At 64.8% G+C, this 13,185-nt stretch overlaps 1 protein-coding gene across 1 annotated transcript in view; it reads right to left on the reverse strand.

The window, feature by feature from the left end:
- Nucleotides 1-892: 892 nt before the first annotated feature.
- STIM1 (stromal interaction molecule 1) overlaps nucleotides 893-13,185 on the reverse strand; it is a 120,166-nt gene continuing 107,873 nt past the window's right edge. Inside the window, 3 exon segments of the mRNA XM_061990052.1 lie at nucleotides 893-1,711; nucleotides 1,713-1,892; nucleotides 11,503-11,587. Of these exon segments, the coding sequence (XP_061846036.1) occupies nucleotides 1,363-1,711; nucleotides 1,713-1,892; nucleotides 11,503-11,587 (614 nt within the window). The 3' untranslated portion in view covers nucleotides 893-1,362.

A 13,185-nucleotide genomic window follows, 5' to 3' on the forward strand; every position in this document is an offset into this window, starting at 1 on the left:
AGAGCCCGGCTGTGCCCCACAGAGCCTGTCCCTGCCCCACAGAGCCTGCCCCTGCCCCACAGAGCCCGCCTGTGCCCCACAGAGCCTGTCCCTGCCCCACAGAGCCTGCCCCTGCCCCACAGAGCCCGCCTGTGCCCCACAGAGCCTGTCCCTGCCCCACAGAGCCCGGCTGTGCCCCACAGAGCCTATCCCTGCCCCACAGAGCCCAGCTGTGCCCCACAGAGCCCGGCTGTGCCCCACAGAGCCTGTCCCTGCCCCATAGAGCGCAGCTGTGCCCCACAGGGCCTGTCCCTGCCCCACAGAGCCCGGCTGTGCCCCACAGAGCCCGGCTGTGCCCCACAGAGCCCGGCTGTGCCCCACAGGGCCTGTCCCTGCCCCACAGAGCCCAGCTGTGCCCCACAGAGCCCGGCTGTGCCCCACAGGGCCTGTCCCTGCCCCACAGAGCCCGGCTGTGCCCCACAGAGCCCGGCTGTGCCCCACAAAGCCTGTCCCTGCCCCACAGAGCCCGGCTGTGCCCCACGCTGTGCCTCTGCCTCACGTGCACGCCGAGGCCTGCCCCTGCTCTGCCCCACAGCCCGTGGGGCCGGGCCTTTCCCTCCCTGCTGCTCCTCACCCCGCCGGGTTCCGAGGAGCTGCCTCCAACCCCGGGCACAGCCAGGGGACAAAGGTGATGGCGACGGGGGCTCCCCGGACCCAAACCCCCCGTGTGGGGCCCCGCGCTGCCGCAGCCGCCCCGTGCCCCGGCACACAAGTACCGGCCAGGGCAGAGCCCAGCGGCCCGCAGGGACGGATCTCCCCTGGCAGCCAGGGCCTAAAGTGGGGTAAAGTGGCCCAGGGGGGTGAGGAGGAGCAGCTCCCCCAGCCCCAGCCCCAGCCCCAGCCCCAGCCCAGCCCCGCGCTCCCCGGCCGGCTCCCGGCACCGCCACCTCCCCCATGGCCAAAGTTGGGAGAGGCACAAGAATCGGGGTGTGGGGGGGGAAAAAAAACCCCAAAACAATACAAAAACGAACTTAAAAACCCCCCAAACCCTCCTAAAAGCACATTGAAACCAAGGCCAGGCCCAGGGCCAAGCCCGGAGCCGCGGGGCCGAGCGCAGGCGGGGGCAGCTGAAGCCATGCACAGCGAGGGGAGGGGGCGGCAGCCCGGCCTCGGCTTTTGGGGGTGTGTGGGGAAGGGGGGTGTGTGGGGTGTGTGTGTGGGGGTGGGTTTATCTTCTCAGACATGGGGAAATAAATAAGTCGAAAGGCTCTTCCCCCGCTGCCGGTGGGTGACGGGGGGAGGGCGGCGGGGCTGAGGCATGGCCGCCCCGGCCCTGCTCCGCTCCCGGCTGCCTTCCCTCTCCTCCCCCTCCCTCCCCCTTCTCTACTTCTTGGGCTTCTTGAAGATCTTTAGCGGGAACTTCTTCTTGCTCTGGCCGAGGTCAACCTCGTCTCCCGTCAGGCTGCTGTCCTCGTCCCCGGGGCTCTTCTTGGGAGCCAGCTGCGGGATGCGGGTGCTCCTGGAGCTGCCGGGGCGGCAGTCAGAGGTAGGGGAGGGGGTGTCGGGCTCGGTGGAGCTGGGGCTGTGCGAGCGGGACGAATCCGAGTGGCTGTGCCTGGCGGCCTGGCTCGCCTCCCCCGGGCCGCAGCCCTTCTCCGCGCCGTGGTTCGCCGGCTTCTTGGCCGCCGCGGGGCTCTCGGGCGGCCTCTCGGCCGCGGCCGCGCCGTCGGGGGTGGCGGCTGCCGCCGTTGGGGGTGGCGGCCCCCGGGACGGGGAGCCCGGGCACGGCCTCCTCCATGGATCGGGTCAGCAGGGCGGGCCGGGCCGCCAGCAGCTTGGGCACGGCGCTGGGCACGCGCTGGTGGTCGCTCAGGTGCGGGATGGACGCGTCGGAGTCGCAGCGGGTCAGGTCTCTGCGGTGGGAGCGACAGACAGAGGGAGGCGGTTAGTGCCCGAGGGCACCCGGGACACGAGGCAGCGGCGGCACAGCAGGGAGAGGGAGCCCTCTGGATGCACCAGCCCCTGCCCGGGAGCCCCAAGCAGCGGGAGGGAGCAGGAACGGGAGAGGGCAAGAGGCAGCAGGAGGGAGTGGAAGGGAACAAGAGGGAGCAAGAGGGAACAGAAGGGAGAAGGAGGGAGCAAAGAGTGGAAGGGAGCAGGAGAGAGTGGAAGGGAGCAGGAGGGAGCAGGAGGGAGCAGAAGGGAAACGGAGGGAGAAGGAGGGAGCAAGAAGGAGCAGGAGAGAGTAGAAGGGAAAAGGAGGGAGCAGGAGGGAACAGGAGGGAGCTGGAGGGAGCGAGAAGGGAGCAGCAGGGAACAGATCAAGGAGTGGAAAGGAGCAGGAGGGAGCAAGAGGGAGTGGAAGGGAGCAGGAGGGAGCAGGAAGGATAAGGGAGCAAGAAGGAGCAACAGAGAGCAGAAGGGAAAAGGAGGGAGCAGGAGGGAGTGGAAGGGAACAAATGGGAGCAAGAGAGAGCAAGAGGGAACAGGAGGGAGCAAGAAGGAGTGAAAGGGAGCAGGAGAGAGTGGAAGGGAGCAGGAGGGAGCAAGAGGGAGCAGAAGGGAAAAGGGAGCAAGAAGGAGCAGGAGAGAGCAGAAGGGAAAAGGAGGGAGCAGGAGGGAGCAAGAGGGAGCTGGAGGCAGCAGGAGGGAGTGGAAGGGAACAAGAGGGAGCAAGAGAGAGCAAGAGGGAACAGAAGGGAGAAGGAGGGAGCAAGGAGTGGAAGGGAGCAGGAGAGAGTGGAAGGGAACAGGTGAGAACAAGAGGGAGCAGGAGAGAGCAGAAGGGAAAAAGGAGGGAGCAAGAAGGAGTGAAAGGGAGCTGGAGGGAGTGGAAGGGAGCAGGAGGGAGCAGGAGGGATAAGGGAGCAAGAAGGAGCAACAGAGAGCAGAAGGGAAAAGGAGGGAGCAGGAGGAAGCTGGAGGCAGCAGGAGGGAGTGGAAGGGAACAAGAGGGAGCAAGAGAGAGCAAGAGGGAACAGAAGGGAGAAGGAGGGAGCAAGGAGTGGAAGGGAGCAGGAGAGAGTGGAAGGGAGCAGTAGAGAACAAGAGGGAGCAGGAGAGAGCAGAAGGGAAAAGGAGGGATCAGGAGGGAGCTGGAGGGAACAGGAGGGAGTAGGAGGGCCAAGAAGGGAGCAAGAAGGAACAAGAGGAAGCAGGAGGGAGCTCAGGACCAGCATCCCCATCCTGCTCCCTGCCAGCCCAAACCTGCCCCAGGGACCCCCGAGGGAGCAGCGCAGGGCCTGGGGAGCCGATGCCCTTGGGGCGGTTTCAGTGGGTTCCCTGCACATGCTCTGCTCCCACCTGGCCCCATCCCATCCCACCCCATCCCACCCCATCCCATCCCATCCCACCCCATCCCACCCCATCCCATCCCATCCCATCCCACCCCATCCCACCCCACCCCATCCCCTCGCGCTGCTGCCGGGAGCGGCCGAGCTGGGGCTGTGCCCCCAAGCCATGCCCGAGCTCCCGCGCCAGCCCCACGCTGCTGCACAGCTTGTTGTGCCCCCAGCACGAGGCAAACCCCCACATCCCCTTCTGGAGAGTGGGAGGCAGGAGGGGAGGGAGCAAAGGGGAGCCACAGCTGAGCCCCTGCAGCCGGGCCCCCTCGGGCCCTGCCGAGCCCCCCGAGGCTGCCTGAGAGCTGAGCTGCTCCCGCTGCCCCCAGAGTGCCCCACGGGGGCTGCAGGGGCCAGGCCTGCCCCTGCCCAGGAGCACAGCGTGGGGACGGTGAACGACAGCCAGGAGTGAGGAGCAGGGGAGGAACGGGGTGAGAGGAGCAAAAGCAAAGAGAGAAGTGAAGGGGGTGAGAAGCCAAGGGAGAGGAGAGGTGGAGGGGGTGAGAGAAGGGGGGGAAAGGGAGAGGGGAGGGGAGGGGAGGGGAGGGGAGGGGAGGGAAGGGAAGGGAAGGGAAGGGAAGGGAAGGGAAGGGAAGGGAAGGGAAGGGAAGGGAAGGGAAGGGAAGGGAAGGGAAGGGAAGAGGTGAGAGCAGGAGAAGCAAAGGGAGAGGAGAAGCAGAGTGAGAGGAGTGAAGGGGCTGAGAGGAGGCAGGAGGTGCTCAGCAGTTCCTCAGCCCCAGCCACCCCCAAGCTGTCTGTGAGACCCCCCACAGCACTGTGGGTCACTGGCCAGTGCCACTCAGCACCAATCCTGCCCAGCACTGCCTGGGAAAAGCCCCCAGTTCCTCCTCCATGACCAGTAACAGAGAGGCAAGGCCGGGGCAGCTGCTGGGGGGATGGCCCAGGGGGATGCTCAGGGACAGCGAGTGCAGCAAGAGACGCCCCAGCCAGCGGCCCTGGGCTGGCTCAGGGGCTGCAGGGACCCAGCCTCAGCCCCCTGCCCTCTGCAGCACTGCTGAGGCTGTCACAGAGCCAGCCCCAGCCCCAGCCCCCTCCTCGAGGTGAGGGGAACTGGGACCTGGATGGTGTGAACCCCCCTGAGCCAGCAGGGAGATCCAGCAGCCAAACTGGGGGCACTGGGGTAACTGGGCCATGGGCAGCCTGGGGGCATGAAGAGAGTGTGGGCAGCAGGTCAAGGAGGTTGTGCTGCCCCTGTGCTCTGCCCCAGCTGCAGTGGGGAGGCCACATCTGCAGTGCTGTGGCCAGGGCTGGGCTGCCCAGCTGCAGAGAGACAGGGAAGTGCTGCAGAGAGGCCAGTGCAGGGCTGCCAAGGTGCTGAGGGGCTGCAACATGTGTGTGAGGAGGAAAGGCTGCAGCCCTGGGGCTGCTCAGCCTGGGGAACAGAAGCCTGAGCTCAGGGGCACCTCAGCAACACTCACAAGCACCTAAAGGCTCCTGCAAGGTGCTGAAAGGCTCAGGAGGTGCCACTTGGGTGTGTGGTGGCCAGTGGCAGGACAAGGGGGAAGGGGCAGAGGCTGGAACACAGCAAGTGCCCCTGGCCCAGGAGGAGCAAGTGCTTTGGTGCTGAGGGGAGGGAGCCCTGGCCCAGGCTGCCCAGGGAGGGTGTGGAGGCTCCTGCTCAGGAGGTTTCCAACCCCAGCTGGACACGTTCCTGTGCCCCCTGAGCCAGGGGCAGCTGCAGGAGCAGGGGCTGGGGCTGAAGCAGCTCTGCAGGGCTCTGCCAGCCCCAGCACTGGTGGGTCTGGGAGGTGCTGGCTGGGGCTCAGCCCTGGTGCAGGGAGGAGAGGGAGCGATGCTGCTGCTGAAGCTGCATCCTCTCAACTGCCCATCCTGCTGCCCATGCAGATGCCACTCAGTGCTGCCTCCAGAGTTAAGTCCCAGGTGAAAAGGCTCCACCAGAGACCCTCATCTTGACCCCTCAGTGTGGGGGCAGTCACAGGAAGGCAGCAGGGAAAGCCCTGGGCTCTGGGCAAGCAGCTCCTGGCAGCTCCCCTCTGGCCTCGTTGCAGGCTGTGCCCCTCAGGCTGCTGTGCCACTGTGGGGAGGCTGGAGCAGCTCCTGCCCAAGCTCTCACATGCCCACGCTGCAGGGGCAGAGCTCTGGCTGCTCAGCTCACCCAACGAGGCTCCTGCACAGCTTCAGGCCCAGCCCTGCAACTGCAGGGAGGAATCTCCTGCAGGAGAGCCAAGGCAGCCTCCCACGGGCTGCCAGCACCACCCAGCTGCGTGGCTGAGGGCCAGGGAGAAGAAATCCTTTGCAAAACAACCCTGAGATATGAGCAGAGCTAGGGAAAGGCTGTGGATGTGGAGCTGGCTGCGCAGCCACCTGCTTGGTGAGGAAGAGGAGCTGGCTCCCTGCTCGCCCTCCCCAGCTTCTGCATCTGCAAGAGGCCGAAGCAAAGCCCTGGCTGCAGCAGCCTGGGCACAAAACCACCCCAGCAGATGCAGAAACGTCCCCTGGCCCAGCAGGAGGGTTCTGGGCTCTCTCTTCCCCCGCAGGAACCTGATCCCAGGACACTGCCCTGGCTGCTTCAGCACAGGCCCCTGGGGCTGCCTGCTGGGACCCCACTGCCACTGACAGTCCCTGTGTGTCAGGGGCTGCTTTGGGGGTCACTTACCCTGCAGTGGGGCTGCTTTGGGGGTCACCTCTCCCTGCAGTGGGGCTGCTTTGGGGGTCATCTCCCCCTGGAGTGAGGCTGGTTTGGAGGGTCACCTCTCCCTGCAGTGGGGCTGCTTTGGGGGTCACTTACCCTGCAGTGGGGCTGCTTTGGGGGTCATCTCCCCCTGGAGTGAGGCTGGTTTGGGGGTCACCTCTCCCTGCAGTGGGGCTGCTTTGGGGGTCATCTCCCTCTGCAGTGAGGCTGGTTTGGGGGGCACCTCCCCCTGCAGTGGGGTTGGTTTGGGGGTCACTTACCCTGCAGTGGGGCTGCTTTGGGGGTCACCTGCAGCCCTCACCTTCCCCCCCATGAGCTGCTCCCTGTGCTCGCCCCTGGTGCTGCCCTGAGACACCAAACCCAGCACAGGGTGGGCTGAGGCAGTGGCAAGGGGCTGAGGCAATGGCAAGGGGCTGAGGCAGTGGCAAGGGGCTGAGGGAATGGCAAAGGGGCTGAGGCAGTGGCAAGGGGCTGAGGCAGTGGCAAGGGGCTGGCTTTGCAAACCAGAGCAGCACAGAGCAAAAAGCCTGGGGTAAAGAAAGCCTGGGAGGGGTGGGGAAAGGGGAGAGGGCAGGAGGATGATGGACTGACAGAAGGCAGCTCCAACTCATCTCTTGGGGGCTGCACAACCTGCTGCCTGCACAGGCCAGGCCACGGGGAAGCTCTGGGGTGGCTCCAGGGTGTCTGACGCAGGGCTCAGTCTGCAGCCCCACACCGGCCTCGCTGCCTCTACCACTGCCTGCCCCCCTCAGCACTGTAGCTGCAGGGCTGTCAGGTTATACACCTGGCACCAGGGCAGCAAAGGCTTTAGGATCACACAATCAGAGACTTGTTTTGGTTGGAGAAGCACCTGAAGCTGCTGGAGCCCAGCCCTGAGCTCACCCTGCCACAGCCAGCACTGAGCCACAGCCCTCAGCACCTCACCCCAGGGCTTTGGGATCCCTCCAGGGCTGGGCACTGCCCCAGCTCCCTGGGCAGCCTGGCACAGGGGCTGGACAACCCTTCCCTTAAGGGAGAACCAGATTTGCCCAGTTATCCCACTGTGCTCAGCCTGGATCTCCCAAAGAGCCTGTGTAACACTAATCCCTTGGTCGTCCCTTCCCTCCCCCTTCTGCAGGAGCTGTGGATGCCTCTGCTCCCTGCATTACCCACACCACACATGCTCTGGGCTGCCACCTCCCCTGGGTAAGGGCTGAGGAGGAAGGGGGGGCTTTGGTCCTGCTCCCATCTCCATGGGACTCATGCCCAGCCCCACTGGAAGCAGGCAGTGGCAGCAGAAACCTCTGTGCAGGCAGCACCCTGCAGCCCCTCTCCCCTGCAGCCACATGAAGAGACACACATCAGCCTCCCAAACCACAGCAGCTCTGACCTTATTTGCACTGGATCCTCTGAAGCCAATTGCAAAAGAAGAAGCAAAGAGTGAGGAGCTCAGGCCAGCAGAGCCCTGGGGCTGCCTGCAGAGAGGGGCCCTCCTGGGACCCCCCCAGGGATCATTCCTCCTGCCACGTGTTGCCAGCAGCAGGAGAGGCTGCAGGGCTCCAGGGGCTGAACACTCTCCTACCAAAGCACACAGGGACTCTGGGGGTTCTGCTTTCATCCTTGGCAGTGACTCTCAGCCTCCCTTCCCCACCTGTCCTGCTCCCCTCTCTGGGAGGCTGCAGAGCTGGAGGGATGCAGGGAAAGGCCTCTGAGACTGCTCATGCAGAAGAGAAAAGAGCAAGGCACTGCCTGGTGCTGCAGCCTCCCTGGAGGGGGTAAGGACATGCAGCTGAGCAGTGGATAAGGAGATGCAGCTGAGCAGTGGGTAAGGAGATGCAGCTGAGCAGGGGATAAGGAGATGCAGCTGAGCAGTGGATAAGGAGATGCAACTGAGCAGGGGATAAGGAGATGCAGCTGAGCAGTGGGTAAGGAGATGCAGCTGAGCAGGGGATAAGGAGATGCAGCTGAGCAGGGGATAAGGAGATGCAACTGAGCAGGGGATAAGGAGATGCAGCTGAGCAGGATCTGCCAGCAATGCAGTTCCAAAGGAGAAAAAATGAGAAGCAACGAAATACAGGCAGGTTTGGGCAGCCAGTTCCTCACTTCTGTGTTCTGAAATGAACAGGGGATGGATGAGCATGGATCTAGGAGCTGTCTCTGCTCTTGCACAGCTGAAGCAAATCCTTAGGTGAAAGGTTCCCCCTCTGCAGAACTCCAACACTGCATCGACTGTCCTGCCCTGGGAATGGGGAGAGAAGGGTCCTGCCTGCCCCAGGCTTGCTCTGAGAAGCCACTAATTGCCTGTGGGGAACGAGGGGGCCTCGGTTCTTCTCTCCCAGGGACCCCTGGGCCCCTCTGCCTTTCCTCCCTGGGACCCTGGGCCTCTCTGAGCACTCAGGCTGTAACCTGCCCAGCAGCCCTCAGCTGCAGAAGCCCCGTCCCTGTGCTACTCAGCTCTTTTGGAAGTGCTGCCTCAGCCCCTGAGGCCCCAGGCAGGTGGAGGGCAAACGCTACCAGGAGCATTCCCAGCCCAAGCACAAGGGCTGTGACCCCACTCAGACCAGCAGCAATTAACCTCCACGTTAATTAGGCTGCTTCTCCTCATCCCAGACCAAACCCCCCCGAGTGATGGTGCTCCCAGTGCCTGTTGTGGAGCAGGTGGCTCAGGATCCCTCCCTGCCCTGGGATGCTCTGGGCCTGCAGGCAGCCTGCTGGGGGACAGGGGGGTGGCAAGGAGGGGGATCCAGGACAGGGACAAGGGATGGCAGGGCAGAGGCTTTGCCTGAGCTACCCACAGCCACAGCAGCCATGGCACAGTGTAGGGTGGAGATGTGCTGAGCTGGGCTGTCCTCCTGCCTGCAGAAACCAACCTGGAAGGACACTGTCCCTCTCCACCTCCTGCCTTTGCTCTCTGCTCCTGCTCTGCTCCCAGAGCTCAGCTCTGCTTCAGGAGCTCCTGCTCTGCTCCTCCTCCATTCTCAGAGCTCAGCTCTGCTCCTGCTTCACTCCCACAGCTCTGCTCCTGGTTCTACTCCTGCTCTGCTCCTAGAGCTCAGCTCTGCTCCAGCTCCTGCTCCATTCTCAGAGCTCAGGTCTTCTGCTCCCGCATCACTCCCTCAGCTCAGCTCAGCTCTGCTCCTGCTTCGCTCCTGGAACTCAGCTCTGCTCCTGCTTCACTCCCACAGCTCAGCTCTGCTCCTGCTTCACTCCCACAGCTCAGCTCTTCTCCTGCTCCATTCTCAGAGCTCAGCTCTGCTCCTGCTCCACTCTCAGAGCTCTTCCCCAATGTGGGGGACAAGGAGACAGTTTGGAATGCCAGCAAGGAGAGGGCACAGAGCAGAGAGGTGCAAGGCCTCAGCCACAGGCAGCTCCTGGCAGGGTGGGAGGATGGGACAGCCCATCTCAGCCCTTCACAGCCCATCTCAGCCCTTCACAGCCCATCTCAGCCCTTCCACGGCCCATCTCAGCCCTTCACAGCCCCTTCAGCACCCCTGAACCAGAGACTACACAAACCTCAGCCCCACCCCAAGCTGGGAGGGGTTAAATCCAGCACCTCAAAGGGGGCTCTGGAGCTGGGCACATCCCTGACCCCCCTGGGCTGCCCTGGCTGGGTGCTGAGGTCCCTTGCAGTGCCCAGGCAGACCAGCCCTTGGCCTGATGCTGGTCAGGGACTGAGGGATATGGATGACAAGTCCCCTGGGTGCATCATCACCACAGAGCTGTTGCTCTCTGGGTGTCACTACTCACAGGGACTGAGCTGACACCAGTGACCCAGCAGTGAGAAGCTCCAACTCACCCCTCTCCTCATCATTCAGGGCTGAAGGGCTGAAGGGCTGAGGCCTGAGGGCTGAAGGGCTGAGGGGCTGAGTGCTAAGGGCTGAAAGGCTGAGGGGCTGAAAGGCTGAGGGCTGAGGGTTGAAGGGCTGAGGGCTGAAAGATGAAGGGCTGAAGGGCTGAGTGCTGAGGGCTGAGGGCTGAAGGGCTGAGTGCTGAAGAGCTGAGGGCTGAAGAGCTGAAGGGCTGAAAGGCTGAAGAGCTGAAGGCTGAGGGCTGAAGGGCTGAAGGCTGAAGGGCTGAAGGCTGAGGGCTGAAGGGCTGAGTGCTGAAGAGCTGAGGGCTGAAGAGCTGAAGGGCTGAAAGGCTGAAAGGCTGAAGAGCTGAAGGCTGAGGGCTGAGGGCTGAAGGGCTGAAGGCTGAAGGGCTGAAGGCTGAGGGCTGAAGGGCTGAAGGGCTGAAGGCTGAGGGCTGAAGGCTGAAGGGCTGAAGGCTGAGGGCTGAAGGGCTGAAGGCTGAGAGCTGAAGGGCTGAAGGGCTGAAGGCTGAGGGCTGAAGGCTGAAGGGCTGAAGGCTGAGGGCTGAAGGGCTGAAGGCTGAAGGCTGAAGGGCTGAAGGCTGAGGGCTGAGGGCTGAAGGGCTGAGGGCTGAAAGGCTGAGAGGCTGAGTGCTGAGGGCCTGAGAGGCTGAAGGCTGAAGAGCTGAAGGGCTGAGTGCTGAGTGCTGAAGGCTGAGTGCTGAGGGTTGAAGGCTGAAGGGCTGAGGGGCTGAGGGCTGAAGGGCTGAAGGCTGAGGGCTGAGGGCTGAAGGGCTGAGTGCTGAGGGTTGAAGGCTGAAGGGCTGAAGGGCTGAGGGCTGAAGGTTGAAGGGCTGAGGGCTGAGTGCTGAAGGGCTGAAGGGCTGAGGGCTGAAGAGCTGAAGGGCTGAAAGGCTGAAGGCTGAGGGCTGAAGGGCTGAAGAGCTGAAGGCTGAGGGCTGAGGGTTGAAGGGCTGAAGGGCTGAGGGCTGAAGGCTGAAGAGCTGAAGGCTGAGTGCTGAGGGTTGAAGGGCTGAGAGGTTGAGGGCTGAGTGCTGAGGGCTGAAAGGCTGAAGGCTGAGTCCTGAGGGCTGAAGGCTGAGTCCTGAGGGCTGAAGGCTGAGTGCTGAGGGCTTGCTCTGTGCCACGCTGCAGCCCCTCCGTGGTTTGTGCACATGGGGGGGTCGCAGGGAACCCTGAAGGGAAGGCCCAGAGGGAAGGGGCACAGGGCACAGGGCACAGGACACAGGGCACAGGGCACAGGACACAGGGAGCAGGGAGCAGGGAGCAGGGAGCAGGGCACAGGGCACAGGACACAGGGCACAGGACACAGGGAGCAGGGAGCAGGGCATAGGGCACAGGACACAGGGCACAGGACACAGGGAGCAGGGAGCAGGGCACAGGGCACAGGACACAGGGCACAGGGCACAGGGCAGGAGGAGCGAGCAGCCGGCGAGCAGCGGCCTGAGGCGCGGCAGGCGAGAGGAAGAGAAGGAGCAGTGTACCGCAGGCTGTGAGCGCGGGCTCCAGAGGTGACCTCGGGAGGGGGCAGATCGGGCACCGCGTCCGTCTGCAGGGAACGAGAGGAGGCGGCGTGGCGGCGACAGACAGGGCGGCCAGCGGGAGCGGCGGCGCGGGAGCGGCCCCGGGCCCGTCCGGACGGGAGGCTGCGGCGCCGCGACGCGCGGAACGGGCCGGCCGGGCCCTCCCCCTGCCCCGCCGCGCAACTCCCCACCAACCTCTGCGAGCCGGGGCCGTGCTGGGGCTCCGCCAGGCGCTGGGGCTCCACCAGGCGCTGCCGCACCGCGCTGCCCAGGCCGGGAGCTGCAACGACACACGACGGGACGCGGCTCAGTGCGGGCGGCAGCTGCGGGGCTACGGCTGAGCCGCGGCGGCCCCTCACACCAGCCCCCGGCCTGCACAGCCCAGCCTGCACATCCCTCACACCAGCCCCCGGCCTGCACAGCCCAGCCTGCACACCCCCAACCTGCACAGCATCACCCTGCACAGCATCACCCTGCACAGCATCTCCCTGCACACCCCCACCCTGCACAGCATCACCCTGCACAGCATCACCCTGCACAGCATCACCCTGCACACCCCCACCCTGCACAGCATCACCCTGCACAGCATCTCCCTGCACACCCCCACCCTGCACAGCATCACCCTGCACAGCATCACCCTGCACAGCCCCACCCTGCACACCCCCACCCTGCACAGCCCCAGCCTGCACACCCCCAACCTGCACAGCATCACCCTGCACAGCATCACCCTGCACAGCATCTCCCTGCACACCCCCACCCTGCACAGCATCACCCTGCACAGCATCTCCCTGCACACCCCCACCCTGCACAGCATCACCCTGCACAGCATCACCCTGCACAGCCCTCCCCCCCACCCTGCACAGCATCACCCTGCACAGCATCACCCTGCACAGCCCTCCCCCCCAGCCTGCACAGCCCCGGCCTGCACAGCATCACCCTGCACAGCATCACCCTGCACAGCCCTCCCCCCCAGCCTGCACAGCCCCACCCTGCACAGCATCACCCTGCACAGCATCACCCTGCACACCCCTCACCCCCCAGCCTGCACAGCCCCGGCCTGCACAGCATCACCCTGCACAGCATCACCCTGCACACCCCCACCCTGCACAGCCTTGGCTTGTACAGCATCACCCCCCGGCCTGCACAGCCCCGGCCTGCACAGCATCACCCTGCACAGCATCACCCTGCACAGCATCACCCTGCACAGCCCTCCCCCCCAGCCTGCACAGCCCCGGCCTGCACAGCATCACCCTGCACAGCATCTCCCTGCACACCCCCACCCTGCACAGCATCACCCTGCACAGCATCACCCTGCAGACCCCCACCCTGCACACCCCCACCCTGCACACCCCCAACCTGCACAGCATCACCCTGCACAGCATCACCCTGCACAGCCCTCCCCCCCACCCTGCACACCCCCACCCTGCACACCCCCAACCTGCACAGCATCACCCTGCACAGCATCACCCTGCACAGCCCCACCCTGCACACCCCCACCCTGCACAGCCCCAGCCTGCACACCCCCAACCTGCACAGCATCACCCTGCACAGCATCACCCTGCACAGCATCTCCCTGCACACCCCCACCCTGCACAGCATCACCCTGCACAGCATCTCCCTGCACACCCCCACCCTGCACAGCATCACCCTGCACAGCATCACCCTGCACAGCATCACCCTGCACAGCCCTCCCCCCCACCCTGCACAGCATCACCCTGCACAGCATCACCCTGCACAGCCCTCCCCCCCAGCCTGCACAGCCCCGGCCTGCACAGCATCACCCTGCACAGCATCACCCTGCACAGCCCTCCCCCCCAGCCTGCACAGCCCCACCCTGCACAGCATCACCCTGCACAGCATCACCCTGCACAGCCCTCC

This window comes from Colius striatus, chromosome 1 (genome assembly GCF_028858725.1).
Source record: "Colius striatus isolate bColStr4 chromosome 1, bColStr4.1.hap1, whole genome shotgun sequence".
In the NCBI taxonomy this organism is placed as follows: Eukaryota; Metazoa; Chordata; class Aves; order Coliiformes; family Coliidae; genus Colius; species Colius striatus.